We start from the raw sequence: 17,817 nt of genomic DNA, 5'->3' as shown, positions 1-17,817 counted from the left end.
TATTCACATTTACTCTTAACTTTCTTCTTTCACACACTTTACCAAACTCAGTCACCAGCTTCTGCAGTTTCTCACATGAATCAGCCACCAGCGCTGTATCATCAGCGAACAACAACTGACTCACTTCCCAAGCTCTCTCATCCCAACAGACTTCATACTTGCCCCTCTTTCCAAAACTCTTGCATTCACCTCCCTAACAACCCCATCCATAAACAAATTAAACAACCATGGAGACATCACACACCCCTGCCGCAAACCTACATTCACTGAGAACCAATCACTTTCCTCTCTTCCTACACGTACACATGCCTTACATCCTCGATAAAAACTTTTCACTGCTTCTAACAACTTGCTTCCCACACCATATATTCTTAATACCTTCCACAGAGCATCTCTATCAACTCTATCATATGCCTTCTCCAGATCCATAAATGCTACATACAAATCCATTTGCTTTTCTAAGTATTTCTCACATACATTCTTCAAAGCAAACACCTGATCCACACATCCTCTACCACTTCTGAAACCACACTGCTCTTCCCCAATCTGATGCTCTGTACATGCCTTCACCCTCTCAATCAATACCCTCCCATATAATTTGCCAGGAATACTCAACAAACTTATACCTCTGTAATTTGAGCACTCACTCTTATCCCCTTTGCCTTTGTACAATGGCACTATGCACGCATTCCGCCAATCCTCAGGCACCTCACCATGAGTCATACATACATTAAATAACCTTAGCAACCAGTCAACAATACAGTCACCCTCTTTTTTAATAAATTCCACTGCAATACCATCCAAACCTGCTGCCTTGCCGGCTTTCATCTTCCGCAAAGCTTTTACTACCTCTTCTCTGTTTACCAAATCATTTTCCCTAACCCTTGCACTTTGCACACCACCTCGACCAAAACACCCTATATCTGCCACTCTATCATCAAACACATTCAACAAACCTTCAAAATACTCACTCCATCTCCTTCTCACATCACCACTACTTGTTATCACCTCCCCATTTGCGCCCTTCACTGAAGTTCCCATTTGCTCCCTTGTCTTACGCACTTTATTTACCTCCTTCCAGAACATCTTTTTATTCTCCCTAAAATTTAATGATACTCTCTCACCCCAACTCTCATTTGCCCTTTTTTTTCTCCTCTTGCACCTTTCTCTTGACCTCCTGTCTCTTTCTTTTATACGTCTCCCACTCAATTTCATTCTTTCCCTGCAAAAATCGTCCAAATGCCTCTCTCTTCTCTTTCACTAATACTCTTACTTCTTCATCCCACCACTCACTACCCTTTCTAATCAACCCACCACCCACTCTTCTCATGCCACAAGCATCTTTTGCGCAATCCATCACTGATTCCCTAAATACATCCCATTCCTCCCCCACTCCCCTTACTTCCATTGTTCTCACCTTTTTTCCATTCTGTACTCAGTCTCTCCTGGTACTTCCTCACACAAGTCTCCTTCCCAAGCTCACTTACTCTCACCACCCTCTTCACCCCAACATTCACTCTTCTTTTCTGGAAACCCATACAAATCTTCACCTTAGCCTCCACAAGATAATGATCAGACATCCCTCCAGTTGCACCTCTCAGCACATTAACATCCAAAAGTCTCTCTTTCGCGCGCCTGTCAATTAACACGTAATCCAATAACGCTCTCTGGCCATCTCTCCTACTTACATAAGTATACTTATGTATATCTCGCTTTTTAAACCAGGTATTCCCAATCATCAGTCCTTTTTCAGCACATAAATCTACAAGCTCTTCACCATTTCCATTTACAACACTGAACACACCTTGCTTTTATTCACAATAATCTTATCTTCCTCATTTAACACTCTTCCACTTTCATTCACCACCTTTTGCAGTTTTTACTCAACTCTCCCACCAGTGCTGTGTCATCAATACACAACTGACTCACTTCCCAGGCCCCTTCACCCACTACAGACTGCATATCACTCCTTTCTCCATGATCCTTCCATTTACCTCCCTTACCATGCAAACCATAGACAAATCATACAACCATGGCGACATTCAACACCCCTGCCACAAACCAATCTTTACAGGAACCACTCACTCCCTTCTCTTCCTAATCATACACATGCCTTTAACTCTTGATAAAAACATCGCATTGTTTCTAGTAACTTTCCTCCCACACACTATGTATTTATAACACCTCCTACAAGGCATCTTTATCAATCCTATCATATACCTTCTCCAGATCTATTAATGCCACATATGAATCCTGTTTCTTTAAACATTTCTTGCACACATTCTTTAAAGAAAACACCTCATCCACACATCCTCTACCACACCTGAAACCACAATGCTTCTCCTGAGTCTGATGCTCTGTACATGTCTTCACCCTGTCAATCACCACTCTCACATAAAACTTACCTGGTGCACTCAACAAACTTATACATGTACTTCTGTTGCTTGAACGCTTACCTTTGTTTCCTTGCCTTTATACAATGGCATTAAACATGCATTCTGCTAATCCTCAGGCAGCTCATCATGATCCACGCATACACTATAAATCCTTACCAACCAATCAACAACTTTCAACCCTTCTCAAGATATTCAACTGCAATACTATCCACTTGAACCGCACTTGTCACATTTCATCTTACACATGACTTTCACAACCTCTTCTCTTTTCACCATCCCATTTCCTAGGACTCTCTCATTATGCATACCTTCCCAACCCAAACACCCTACATCTGCCAAAATAATCTCCCCTCTTCCTCAATTCATCACAATTTGTTACCACTTCCTCCTTCACTGATGTTCCCATTTGTTATCTTGTCTTTCTCATACTATTAACCTCCTTCCAAGACATCTTGTTATTTTCTATGAAGTTTTCATATACTTGTTCAATCCAACTCTCATTTGCCCTCTTTTTAATATCTGCACCTTCCTCAAGACCTCCTGCCTACTTTTTGTGCATCTCCCAATTAATTGCATTCCTTCCTTATAAGCACCACCCACCTCTTTTTTTTCTTTCACTAGCAATTCTACTTAATCATCTTACCACTTATCAACCCTTCTCACCTGCCCACCTTGTACATGCCACACACCTCTCCCACACATGCCACCAATGCTTCTCTAATTACCTCCCATTTTTCCATACACTCTCCTAACAACATTTTCTCTTACCTTTTATGATTCTACACTCACTCTCCTGATATCTCTTCCCACAAGTCTCTTTACACATACTCACTTTCACCACCCTCTCCTATTCCATATTGTTTCCTCTTTTCTAAAAACCTCTACAAATCTTCACCCTTGCCCCCTACATGTAATGATCAGACATCACACCAGCTGCCACTCCTCCTCAGCACATCCACATCCAGAAATCTCTCTTTTGTAAGCATGTCAATTAGTATGTAATTCATTAATATTCATTTACCATCTTCCTATGTCCCTTTTTAAACCAGGTATACCCAATCATCAGCCCATTTTCTGCATATATCTCTACAAGCTTTTTACAATTTCCATTCACCTTACTGAATCCCCTGTGACTCCTAATTATACCCTTAACTCCCACATAACTAAGCTTTGCATTTAAATCACCCATCACTCATACTTGGTCCCTCGCATCAAAACTGCTGACACACTCACTCAACTGCTTCCAAAACACTTGCTTCTCATGGCTAGGAGAACAGATACAAATAATCATTTATCTCTTGCAATCCACTTTTATTTTCACCTATACCAGTCTGGAGCTCACATCCTTATGCTCTTATACACTTTTCTACAACTAGTCCTCAGACTAACCCTGACGTCTTTACTCTTGAGCTCTGTTTCACTCAGAGCCAGAACATCTTAGTTCCTTTAACTCAAACATCCTAACTATCTCTCTTTTCTTCTCACCTTAGTTATATCCACACACATTCAGACAGAGCATCTGAGGAGGATAAACTTTCCTTGCTTGGTTCCTTCTGTTTCATCTTTAAGAAATTGTCCCTCATAGATATCTTCCTAAAATATGTTTCAATGTCGAAGTTTATGTAATGTCTGTTATTACCAGAACCTGTAAAATGCCATTCTCAAGAATTACAGAGATCTTTACTCTATCAACAGTCTAATATAAATTCAACATGTCATAAGCATGAGGAACAGTCTTTCAGCAAATATGCAATCTGTACATGACCCTTTTCAAAACAATCACAACACTACCATGGTGGATAAATCCAATAAACCATAGGATATAGAGAAGCTGAGGCACCAAGTCTTCATCTACTTTTCAGGACATCATCAGTTGCCCACTTGATGTCTTGAGAAAGAGACAAATGCTTCATGTCTGCCTTTCCATTTCCTAGGCATTTGTTAGACATAATCCTTTATGAAATTTTTCTAAATTTCTATCACTATTCTACATATGCAACATAAACCCTAAAATAATGGATTACTTGAACAACAAAGTCTCCTGATTATCATGGTAAAAGTTCTAAATTACAAAAATTTGCTTACCTTATAGAGTTTTCTTTATCTTTAGTCTCTTTGAGACCATCCATAATGTCTTGGTCATTATACTTGTGGTGATCATATTTATTGTTCACACCAAACTGCTGTGCCAAGTCATCTGCCATTTCTTCTATATCTTCTAAACGGGAGAGGTTAGCCAATTGTTCTGCCGTCATGCTTGCTACTCGCCGATCTAATTTGTCAAAATACTGTATTAGAAATGATAAGGATGGAATATAAAGTTTTATCATAAAAGTATTTCTTACGTAATATCAATAAAAATCAAGATAATATAATGCAATCACAAAACACTGCAATCATTTCAATAAGAATATTTGCTAAGAATAAAATAAAAAAGCCAAAATAAACAAAAGCACACATGCTGAAGCTTGCTTATTACTAACCTCTTGAAATCAAAACTAACACAAGCAAACACATATCAAAAGGAGGGAAATAAGTACTAATCATCATAACTTTTCAAACTCATTATGCTATATCTCTGTAATTTAACAGTATAGCACTGTCCTGTGTGAAACAGGGTTTGTCAATTCACACCTTTATGAAGCAGAGAGCCAATTTCTAAAATGTGCAACAGAGGCAGCATCCTTAACCCCAAACAATAATTACAATTTAATCAGTTTCCAATTAAACTTCTGTATATCATTTATGGTAACCTATTCAGTCATCTGTATTGATTGAAATATTTCTTTAGTAAGATCTAGGAGATGAGATCTACCATCAAAATCAATACAATGATTATTATCATACAACACTAATTTTTCACAGAATGACTGACCTTCCATACAGTACGACAGAAACTACTTTGATAATATGCTATATACACTGCAACATAAACTAATGGACATAAACTTCACAGCAATCCAATTTCAGCTGTCAGTGAACTAAGAAAGCAGTCCTTCAGTATATCTAGATTTTGACAATTTGACTTCAGAACACCAACCTTCATCTTCTTTCATCTTGGCAACTTCATCCTGGCTCAGGAAAGAGAACTTCCTGTTTTCTGTAACAAGCAGAAGTCATGCAGAATCAACAATGTACATCCATGCATCAACTCTACCAAAATAAATCATTAAAAAATCCAGAGAAAGGTTATAAGGTATGTAGTGCATCTGCTGTGGGTTATGGCAATTACTATTACTGTTTCGATATGTACAAGATTGCATTTAAGACAAAAAACTGCAAATAATCTTCAACTTGTCATACCCACAGCATCATACAGAGTTCTACATATATACAAACTGTTTTCTACATGAAAAATGTACAGTGAGCAAATAAATCACAAATGACAAGTTTAAATTTTCCTGTGGCTCTAAGTTACATGGTGATCAACATGGTAATAATTGTCATTAAAGATAAGGCAAATTTAATCCTTCCAATACACCTGATGCTCTCAATTTCCTAGTTCTCAATGCACCTCACTAATAAAAGATAGAGTGTTCCCTTTGGTACAGGGAAAATCTGAGGCTGGCTCATAAGTGAAGCCTGTATCACAACAACGATCCATTCAAAAGGTTTGCATTTGGTAAAGACTGCAATTTCATGTGTAAATATACCAATGGAAAATAAGACACAAGTATACATCTCCCAGCACTAACTTAAAACTCGGCAAAGGGTATACCAAAAAAACATTACCTCTTTATAATCACAAATAACTAAAAACCATTAAAATAATGAACCGTATATCTTGAAGTTCAATTTTACCATTGCTTTATAAGCAGCTCTGAGCTTGTAAAAATCACCTTTTTGAGATACAACACTCACTTTTCCTATACCTAGGGGATTCTACAGAACCCTCAAATTTATAGGGCAGACATTCATGAGATATGCAAACACACAACAAAACAATGCTATAGTCATGCTTAGTGCATGCAAAAAAAAAAATATATATATATATATATATATTATCTATTTATTCATTTATTTTGCTTTGTCGCTGTCTCCCGCGTTAGCGAGGTAGCGCAAGGAAACAGACGAAAGAATGGCCCAACCCACCCACATACACATGTATATACATACACGTCCACACTTGCAAATATACATACCTATATATCGCAACGTACACATATATATAAACACACAGACATATACATATATACACATGTACATAATTCAGGAGGGCAAGGAATAGAGTGAATTGGAGCGATGTGGTATACCGGGTTTGACGTGCTGTCAGTGGATTGAATCAAGGCATGTGAAGCGTCTGGGGTAAACCATGGAAAGCTGTGTAGGTATGTATATTTGCGTGTGTGGACGTATGTATATACATGTGTATGGGGGGGGTTGGGCCATTTCTTTCGTCTGTTTCCTTGCGCTACCTCGCAAACGCGGGAGACAGCGACAAAGTATAATAATAATAATAATAACATAATTCATACTGTCTGCCTTTATTTATTCCCATCGCCACCTTGCCACACATGGAATAACATCCTCCTCCCCCTCATGTGTGCGAGGTAGTGCTAGGAAAAGACAACAAAGGCCCCATTTGTTCACACTCAGTCTCTAGCTGTCATGTAATAATGCACCGAAACCACAGCTCACTTTCCACATCCAGGCCCCACACAACTTTCCATGGTTTACCCCAGACGCTTCACATGCCCTGGTTCATTCCATTGACAGCACGTCGACCCCAGTATACCACATCGTTCCAATTCACTCTGTTCCTTGCCCGCCTTTCACCCTCCTGCATGTTCAGGCCCCGATCACTCAAAATCTTTTTCACTCCATCTTTCCACTTACAAGTTGGTCTACCACTTCTCCTCGTCCCCTCCACCTCTGACACATATATCCTCTTGGTCAATCTTTCCTCACTCATGCTCTCCATGTGACCAAACCATTTCAAAACACCCTCTTCTGCTCTCTCAACCACACTCTTTTTATTTCCACACATCTCTCTCACCCTTACATTACTTACTCGATCAAACAACCTCACACCACATATTGTCCTCAAACATCTCATTTCCAGCACATCCACCCTCTTGCGCACAACTCTATCCATAGCCCACGCCTCGCAACCATACAACATTGTTGGAACCACTATTCCTTCAAACATACCCATTTTTGTTTCCGAGATAATGTTCTCGACTTCCAAACATTCTTCAAGGCTCCCAGAATTTTCGCCCCCTTCCCACCCTATGATTCACTTCCGCTTCCATGGTTCCATCCGCTGCCAGATCCACTCCCAGATATCTAAAACACTTTACTTCCTCCAGTTTTTCTCCATTCAAACTTACCTCCCAAGTGACTTGACCCTCAACCCTTCTGTACCTAATTGCCCTGCTCTTATTCACATTTACTCATAACTTTCTTCTTTCACACACTTTACCAAACTCAGTCACCAGCTTCTGCAGTTTCTCACATGAATCAGCCACCAGCACTGTATCATCAGAGAACAACAACTGACTCACTTCCCAAGCTCTCTCATCCACAACAGACTTCATACTTGCCCCTTTTTCCAAAACTCTTGCATTCACCTCCCTAACAACCTCATCCATTAACAAATTAAACAACTACTGAGACATCACACATCCCTGCCGCAAACCTACATTCACTGAGAACTAATCACTTTCCTCTCTTCCTACACGTACACATGCCTTACATCCTCGATAAAAACTTTTCACTGCTTCTATATACATATATATACACATGTACATAATTCATACTTGCTGCGTTAATTCCCCTCCCCCCACACGCATGTGATGTAGCGCTAGGAAAAGACAATAAAGGCTACATTCGTTCACACTCAGTCTCTGGCTGTCACGTATAATGCACCAAAACCACAGCTCCCTTTCCACATCCAGGCCCCACAGAACTTTACATGGTTTACCCCAGACGCTTCACACGCCCTGATTCAATCCACTGACAGCATGTCGACCCTGGCACACCACATCGGTCCAATTCACTCTATTCCTTGCCCGCCTTTCACCCTCCTGAATGTTCAGGCCCCGATCACTCAAAATCTTTTTCACTCCATCTTTCCACCTCCAATTGGTCTCCCACTTCTCCTTGTTCCCTCCACCTCCGACACATATCCTCTTGGTCAATCTTTCCTCACTCATTCTCTCCATGTGCTCAAACCATTTCAAAACACCCTCTTCTGCTCTCTCAACCACACTCTTTTTATTTCCACACATCTCTCTTACCCTTACATTACTTACTTCTTACCATGAGTCATACATACATTAAATAATCTTATCAACCAGTCAACAACACAGTTACCCCTTTTTTAATAAATTCCACTGCAATACCATCCAAACCCACTGCCTTGCCGGCTTTCACCTTTCGCAAAGCTTTTCTACCTCTTCTCTGTTTACCAAATCATTCTCCCTAACCCTCTCACTTTGCACACCACCTCTACCAAAACACCCTATATCTGCCACTCTATCATCAAACACATTCAACAAACCTTCAAAATACTTACTCCATCTCCTCTCACATCACCACTACTTGTAATCACCTCCCCATTAGCCCCTTTCACTGACGTCATCTGTTCCCTAGTCTTACACACTTTATTTACCTCCTTCCAAAACATCTTTTTATTCTCCCTAAAATTTAATGATACTCTTTCACCCCAACTCTTATTTGCCCTCTTTCTCACCTCTTGCACCTTTCTCTTGACCTCCTGCCTCTTTCTTTTATACCTTTTATACATCCCCCACGCATTTGCATTATTTCCCTGCAAAAATCATCCAAATGCCACTCTCTTCTCTTTCACTAATAATCTGACTTCTTCATCCCACCACTCACTACCCTTTCTAATCTGCCCACCTCCCATGTTTCTCATGCCACAAGCATCTTTTGCACAAGCCATCACTATTTCCCTAAATACATCCCATTCCTCCCCTACTCCCCTTACTTCCTTTGTTCTCACCTTTTTCCATTCTGTACTCCTTCTCTCCTGGTACTTTCTCACATAAGTCTCCTTCCCAAGCTTACTTACTCTCACCACTCTTTTCACCCCAACTTTCTCTCTTCCTTTCTGAAAACCTCTACAAATCTTCAACTTCACCTCCACAAGATAATGATCAGACATCCCTCCAGTTGCACCTCTCAGCACATTAACATCCAAAAGTCTCTCTTTCGCACGCCTGTCAATTAACATGTAATCCAATAACGCTCTCTGGCCATTTCTCCTACTTACATACGTATGCTTACGTATATCTCTTTTTAAACCAGGTATTCCCAATCACCAGTACTTTTTCAGCACATAAATGTACAAGCTCTTCACAATGTCCATTTACAACACTGAACACCCCATGTACACCAATTATTCCCTCAACTGCCACATCACTCACCTTTGCATTCAAATCACCCATCACTATAACCCGGTCTTGCGCATCAAAACTACCAACACACTCACTCAGCTGCTCCCAAAACACTTGCCTCTCATGATCTTTCTTCTCATGCCCAGGTGCATAGGCACCATAATCACCCATTTCTCTCCATCCACTTTCAGTTTTACCCATACCAATCTAGAGTTAGAGTCTACTTTCTTACACTCTATCACATACTCCCACCACTCTTTGTTTCAGGAGTAGTGCTACTCCTTCTCTTGCTCTTGTCCTCTCACTAACCCCTGACTTTGCTCCCAAGACATTCCAAAACCACTCTTCCCTTTATCCTTGAGCTTCGTTTCACTCAGAGCGAAAAAATCCAGGTTCCTTTCCTCAAACATACTACCTATCTCTCCTTTTTTCTCATCTTGGTTACATCCACACACATTTAGACATCCCAATCTGAGCTTTCGAGGAGGATGAGCACTCCCCGTGTGACTCCTTCTTCTGTTTCCCCTTTTAGAAAGTTAAAATACAAGGAGTGGAGGGTTTCTAGCTCCCCGCTCCCTTCCCCTTTAGTCGCCTTCTACGACACGTGAGAAATGTGTGGGAAGTATTCTTTCTCCCCTATCCCCCTATGTATGTGTCATTAAATAATCTTTCACCAGTATTTACTCTTTTCTTTGTAAAGAACATTGTCGTAACATTTGGCATATCACTCTGGGGTAATCAACATAACTGTCTCTCACTTTACATGGCAATGTGTGTGTGTGTGTGTGTGTGTGTGTGTGTGTGTGTGTGTGTGTGTGTGTGTGAGTAAACTCAATATGCATTAGCAAATAATTCACTTGTTCAGAGTGCATGAAAAAGGTAACATTTAAAAAACATCTAAAATGCAAAAATAAATCATATCTAAGTCAAACCTCTAAACTTACCTTTACGGGGCCCCTCTTTGTCCCTTTTCATTTCATCTTCAAAGAACTTCATTTTGTCTTTTAAAGTCATCTTTTTAGGACTTTCAGATGGAGTCTCTTCAACATGCTGAAAGATGTAAACTTCATGAATGATGACAGCAAACATCATAATGCCTCAAAATATCAAGCATTATGATAAGTTCTTACAGCAACTGTTTTTCTAATCAAATAAAGGTGCACATAGACATCTGTCAATATTCCACTCAAGTACTAAGCATTTTAGAGTATACATAATTACCTGTTACCTATTTGTACTGTATGGGGAGGGAGTTTTACACTCATGGGGTCCCATTTCTTGAATATTGTCTATCATATAACCTCATATATTCATGTATGCTTTCTGCACTAACCATGTCCAAGTGATTCTATTCCATTCAGCCACACTCTTATATCATAAAATCCCTTTTCTTCATCTTTCTCTAGCAGGTCTCTTACTTTAATTTCATGTTATGTCCTCTGTATGCTCTATCCCTACAACTCTCAAAGAACTGTTTATTGCCCACATCATTAATCACTTTTAAAAACCCATCAATCTTCTCTCTTCAAAGGTGGGCAAATCTAAAACCTCTAGCTTACCTTGTAACCCCGCTCTCTTAATCATGGTATCATCTCTATTACCCTCCTCTGGACCTTCTCTATTAGCTCCTTTTTCTCCCATTCCTCCCTTTTTCTTAACCTTCTCTCTGTATTTCAAGATAAATGTACACATGTTCTTCCTCCTTCTCTGTAAATTTCAAAGGAGTTTTCAACATAATACCCTAGTTCCTCATAACTGAAATTGCTGTTCTGCATACTTTCCCCTGCTATATCTCCTATTCAAGTCCTGTCTAATCTCTGCTATTTTAACTTCCTCATCTGCCACATAACCAAACTTAGTATCACATGACCTCTTTTTTCAATTACTGTAAAAATTTTCAATATAACTGCTAGTAAGTCTGAAGATGATATCTAATAATTATGGTGTATCAGTCCCTCTCATCCTAATATGTTCACTGATATGCTGGTATAGAAAATCTTAATGTATACACTATAAGAACTTATGTCTCCATGACTCCCTCTCACCAAGAGACTCTAAACCCCATCAGTCTATTTATTTATATTTGAAATCCCCCATTATTGGTACATTATATTCTAAGAGAAGTGCATCTTTTACAGCTTCATGTACCAACCTGATTGTTCCTTCATTGTTGTCAAAGTATAATTGTTCTAGATCACTGGAGGCTTATAAATCAATATCACTATGGATTTCTTTCTTACAGTTCCCTTCAAATTATGTATTGTCTGAAGGGAACATCTATCTGTTTATCTATATCTCTGACACTTGTTCCACTCCCTCAGGAATACCTACTAATGATGTGGTCATGGCAAAAGAGTCTCCACACTTACCCCTGTCCTTACAGGTCTCCCTCATATACACCATTCCATGCATTCTTCTACCATTTCTCTCCCTCCAGTATTCTTCCATTCTATTTCCTCATGTCACAGCTGGTCTTCCTCTCAAACCAACCCCTTTAATTGTACTCAACCCCTTTAATTGTCCTTTCATAAACTCTCCTTATAAACTACTCATCATGCATTCTTTCCACATGCCCAAACCACCTCAAAGTATTATGTTTCACCCACTTTACCACTCCACAATTTATTCCCTTTACATTCCCTACCATACTTCGTCTCTCATACACTCCCTCATTTCTTTCTTCATTCCATCTAGTCATACCACAGGCTCCTTTTAAACAGCTTTTCCACAGCCTGGATTCTTGCTCTCTGTTGACTCATTCCATGTCCATTTTTGGCGGCATAGATCAGGGTCAGATGGTCTACGCTGTCCCTTAATCCTTTCCTCACTTCCATACTTACACCTCTATCATCCATTACTTCATTAAAGGACCCAGTGACTCTTCTACCCTGTAATGCTCTCTCCTTTATCTCTCCTTCCATCTCATCAAATTTACCTAAAGTAGCTCTCAACTATTTAAATTCTTTCACCTCCTCCAGAATCTTAATTTTTTTTTTTTTTTTTTTTATACTTTGTCGCTGTCTCCCGCGTTTGCGAGGTAGCGCAAGGAAACAGACGAAAGAAATGGCCCAACCCCCCCCCATACACATGTACATACACACGTCCACACACGCAAATATACATACCTACACAGCTTTCCATGGTTTACCCCAGACGCTTCACATGCCTTGATTCAATCCACTGACAGCACGTCAACCCCTGTATACCACATCGCTCCAATTCACTCTATTCCTTGCCCTCCTTTCACCCTCCTGCATGTTCAGGCCCCGATCACACAAAATCTTTTTCACTCCATCTTTCCACCTCCAATTTGGTCTCCCTCTTCTCCTCGTTCCCTCCACCTCCGACACATATATCCTCTTGGTCAATCTTTCCTCACTCATTCTCTCCATGTGCCCAAACCATTTCAAAACACCCTCTTCTGCTCTCTCAACCACGCTCTTTTTATTTCCACACATCTCTCTTACCCTTACGTTACTTACTCGATCAAACCACCTCACACCACACATTGTCCTCAAACATCTCATTTCCAGCACATCCATCCTCCTGTGCACAACTCTATCCATAGCCCACGCCTCGCAACCATACAACATTGTTGGAACCACTATTCCTTCAAACATACCCATTTTTGCTTTCCGAGATAATGTTCTCGACTTCCACACATTTTTCAAGGCTCCCAAAATTTTCGCCCCCTCCCCCACCCTATGATCCACTTCCGCTTCCATGGTTCCATCTGCTGACAGATCCACTCCCAGATATCTAAAACACTTCACTTCCTCCAGTTTTTCTCCATTCAAACTCACCTCCCAATTGAATTGACCCTCAGCCCTACTGTACCTAATAACCTTGCTCTTATTCACATTTACTCTTAACTTTCTTCTTTCACACACTTTACCAAACTCAGTCACCAGCTTCTGCAGTTTCTCACATGAATCAGCCACCAGCGCTGTATCATCAGCGAACAACAACTGACTCACTTCCCAAGCTCTCTCATCCCCAACAGACTTCATACTTGCCCCTCTTTCCAGGACTCTTGCATTTACCTCCCTAACAACCCCATCCATAAACAAATTAAACAACCATGGAGACATCACACACCCCTGCCGCAAACCTACATTCACTGAGAACCAATCACTTTCCTCTCTTCCTACACGTACACATGCCCTACATCCTCGATAAAAACTTTTCACTGCTTCTAACAACTTGCCTCCCACACCATATATTCTTAATACCTTCCACAGAGCATCTCTATCAACTCTATCATATGCCTTCTCCAGATCCATAAATGCTACATACAAATCCATTTGCTTTTCTAAGTATTTCTCACATACATTCTTCAAAGCAAACACCTGATCCACACATCCTCTACCACTTCTGAAACCGCACTGCTCTTCCCCAATCTGATGCTCTGTACATGCCTTCACCCTCTCAATCAATAAGAATCTTAATATCACTTTATTTCCTTTCAAACACCATTACTTGACTTTCACTCGCATTTACCTTCATTCACCTATGCTTACACACATCATAAAACATATTTTCAACCTTTTGCAATTCATCTTCACTCTTAGCAAACAAACCATTATCATCCACAAACAGGCTAATCACTAGCCACCATACCTCATTGCCATACTCCATCTCTGCATCCCCTTTCCCTAGTTTAGCTTTCAACTCTCATCACTTCATCCATATATATATATATATATATATATATATATATATATATATATATATATATATATATATATATATATATTTTTTTTTTTTCTTTTTTTCATACTTTGTCGCTGTCTCCCGCGTTTGCGAGGTAGCGGAAGGAAAACAGACGAAAGAAATGGCCCAACCCCCCCCATACACATGTACATACACACGTCCACACACACAAATATACATACCTACACAGCTTTCCATGGTTTACCCCGGACGCTTCACATGCCTTGATTCAATCCACTGACAGCACGTCAACCCCGGTATACCACATCGCTCCAATTCACTCTATTCCTTGCCCTCCTTTCACCCTCCTGCATGTTCAGGCCCCGATCACACAAAATCTTTTTCACTCCATCTTTCCACCTCCAATTTGGTCTCCCTCTTCTCCTCGTTCCCTCCACCCCCGACACATATATCCTCTTGGTCAATCTTTCCTCACTCATTCTCTCCATGTGCCCAAACCATTTTAAAACACCCTCTTCTGCTCTCTCAACCACGCTCTTTTTATTTCCACACATCTCTCTTACCCTTACGTTACTTACTCGATCAAACCACCTCACACCACACATTGTCCTCAAACATCTCATTTCCAGCACATCCATCCTCCTGCGCACAACTCTATCCATTGCCCACGCCTCGCAACCATACAACATTGTTGGAACTACTATTCCTTCAAACATACCCATTTTTGCTTTCCGGGATAATGTTCTCGACTTCCACACATTTTTCAAGGCTCCCAAAATTTTCGCCCCCTCCCCCACCCTATGATCCACTTCCGCTTCCATGGTTCCATCCGCTGACAGATCCACTCCCAGATATCTAAAACACTTCACTTCCTCCAGTTTTTCACCATTCAAACTCACCTCCCAATTGACTTGACCCTCAACCCTACTGTACCTAATAACCTTGCTCTTATTCACATTTACTCTTAACTTTCTTCTTCCACACACTTTACCAAACTCCGTCACCAGCTTCTGCAGTTTCTCACATGAATCCGCCACCAGCGCTGTATCATCAGCGAACAACAACTGACTCACTTCCCAAGCTCTCTCATCCCCAACAGACTTCATACTTGCCCCTCTTTCCAAGACTCTTGCATTTACCTCCCTAACAACCCCATCCATAAACAAATTAAACAACCATGGAGACATCACACACCCCTGCCGCAAACCTACATTCACTGAGAACCAATCACTTTCCTCTCTTCCTACACGTACACATGCCTTACATCCTCGATAAAAACTTTTCACTGCTTCTAACAACTTGCCTCCCACACCATATATTCTTAATACCTTCCACAGAGCATCTCTATCAACTCTATCATATGCCTTCTCCAGATCCATAAATGCTACATACAAATCCATTTGCTTTTCTAAGTATTTCTCACATACATTCTTCAAAGCAAACACCTGATCCACACATCCTCTACCACTTCTGAAACCACACTGCTCTTCCCCAATCTGATGCTCTGTACATGCCTTCACCCTTTCAATCAATACCCTCCCATATAATTTACCAGGAATACTCAACAAACTTATACCTCTGTAATTTGAGCACTCACTCTTATCCCCTTTGCCTTTGTCCAATGGCACTATGCACGCATTCCGCCAATCCTCAGGCACCTCACCATGAGTCATACATACATTAAATAACCTTACCAACCAGTCAACAATACAGTCACCCCCTTTTTTAATAAATTCCACTGCAATACCATCCAAACCTGCTGCCTTGCCGGCTTTCATCTTCCGCAAAGCTTTTACTACCTCTTCTCTGTTTACCAAATCATTTTCCCTAACCCTCTCACTTTGCACACCACCTCGACCCAAACACCCTATATCTGATGACAGAGTAGCAGATATATATATATATATATATATATATATATATATGTACACGCCTTCACCCTCTCAATCAATACCCTCCCATATAATTTACCAGGAATACTCAACAAACTTATACCTCTGTAATTTGAGCACTCACTCTTATCCCCTTTGCCTTTGTACAATGGCACTATGCACGCATTCCGCCAATCCTCAGGCACCTCACCATGAGTCATACATACATTAAATAACCTTACCAACCAGTCAATAATACATATATATATATATATACATATTTTTTTTTTTTGCTGTCTCCCGCGTTTGTGAGGTAGCGCAAGGAAACAGACGAAAGAAATGGCCCAACCCACCCCCATACACATATATATACATACGTCCACACACGCAAATATACGTACCAACACAGCTTTCCATGGTTCACCCCAGACGCTTCACATGCCCTGATTCAATCCACTGACAGCACATCAACCCCGGTATACCACATCGATCCAATTCACTCTATTCCTTGCCCTCCTTTCACCCTCCTGCATGTTCAGGCCCCGATCACACAAAATCTTTTTCACTCCATCTTTCCAACTCCAATTTGGTCTCCCACCTCTCCTCGTTCCCTCCACCTCCGACACATATATCCTCTTGGTCAATCTTTCCTCACTCATTCTCTCCATGTGCCCAAACCATTTCAAAACACCCTCTTCTGCTCTCTCAACCATGCTCTTTTTATTTCCACACATCTCTCTTACCCTTACGTTACTTACTCAATCAAACCACCTCACACTACACATGTCCTCAAACATCTCATTTCCAGCACATCCATCCTCCTGCGCACAACTCTATCCATAGCCCACGCCTCGCAACCATACAACATTGTTGGAACCACTATTCCTTCAAAAATACCCATTTTTGCTTTCCGAGATAATGTTCTCGACTTCCACACATTCTTCAAGGCTCCCAGGATTTTCGCCCTCTCCCCCACCCTATGATCCACTTCTGCTTCCATGGTTCCATCCGCTGCCAGATCCACTCCCAGATATCTAAAACACTTTACTTCCTCCAGTTTTTCTTCATTCAAACTTACCTCCCAATTGACTTGACCCTCAACCCTACTGTACCTAATAACCTTGCTCTTATTCACATTTACTCTTAACTTTCTTCTTTCACACACTTTACCAAACTCAGTCACCAGCTTCTGCAGTTTCTCACATGAATCAGCCACCAGCGCTCTATCATCAGCGAACAACAACTGACTCACTTCCCAAGCTCTCTCATCCCCAACAGACTTCATACTTGCCCCTCTTTCCAAAACTCTTGCATTTACCTCCTTAACAACCCCATCCATAAACAAATTAAACAACCATGGAGACATCACACACCCCTGCTCAAACCTACATTCACTGAGAACCAATCACTTTCCTTTCTTCCTACACGTACACATGCCATACATCCTCGATAAAAACTTTTCACTGCTTCTAACAACTTGCCTCCCACACCATATATTCTTAATACCTTCCACAG

The 17,817-nt window shown here is 40.7% G+C and overlaps 1 protein-coding gene across 14 annotated transcripts in view; it reads right to left on the bottom strand.

Moving 5' to 3' along the window:
• The window catches only part of LOC139745942 (protein lap4-like), a 556,451-nt gene that overhangs the window by 79,256 nt on the left and 459,378 nt on the right, over nt 1-17,817 (bottom strand). For 12 of the 14 annotated variants that reach the window (XM_071656641.1, XM_071656649.1, XM_071656650.1 and 9 more), the window contains 3 exons: nt 10,702-10,807; nt 5,437-5,496; nt 4,482-4,668 (listed from right to left, as the gene is read on the bottom strand). In XM_071656641.1, coding sequence (XP_071512742.1) covers nt 4,482-4,668; nt 5,437-5,496; nt 10,702-10,807 — 353 coding nt within the window. The remainder of the gene's footprint in view (nt 1-4,481; nt 4,669-5,436; nt 5,497-10,701; nt 10,808-17,817) is intronic. The other 2 variants (XM_071656646.1, XM_071656651.1) reach the window with 1 other exon arrangement.

Source organism: Panulirus ornatus, chromosome 63 (genome assembly GCF_036320965.1).
Source record: "Panulirus ornatus isolate Po-2019 chromosome 63, ASM3632096v1, whole genome shotgun sequence".
Lineage (NCBI taxonomy): Eukaryota > Metazoa > Arthropoda > Malacostraca > Decapoda > Palinuridae > Panulirus > Panulirus ornatus.
This window is presented reverse-complemented; position numbering and strand designations above follow the sequence as displayed.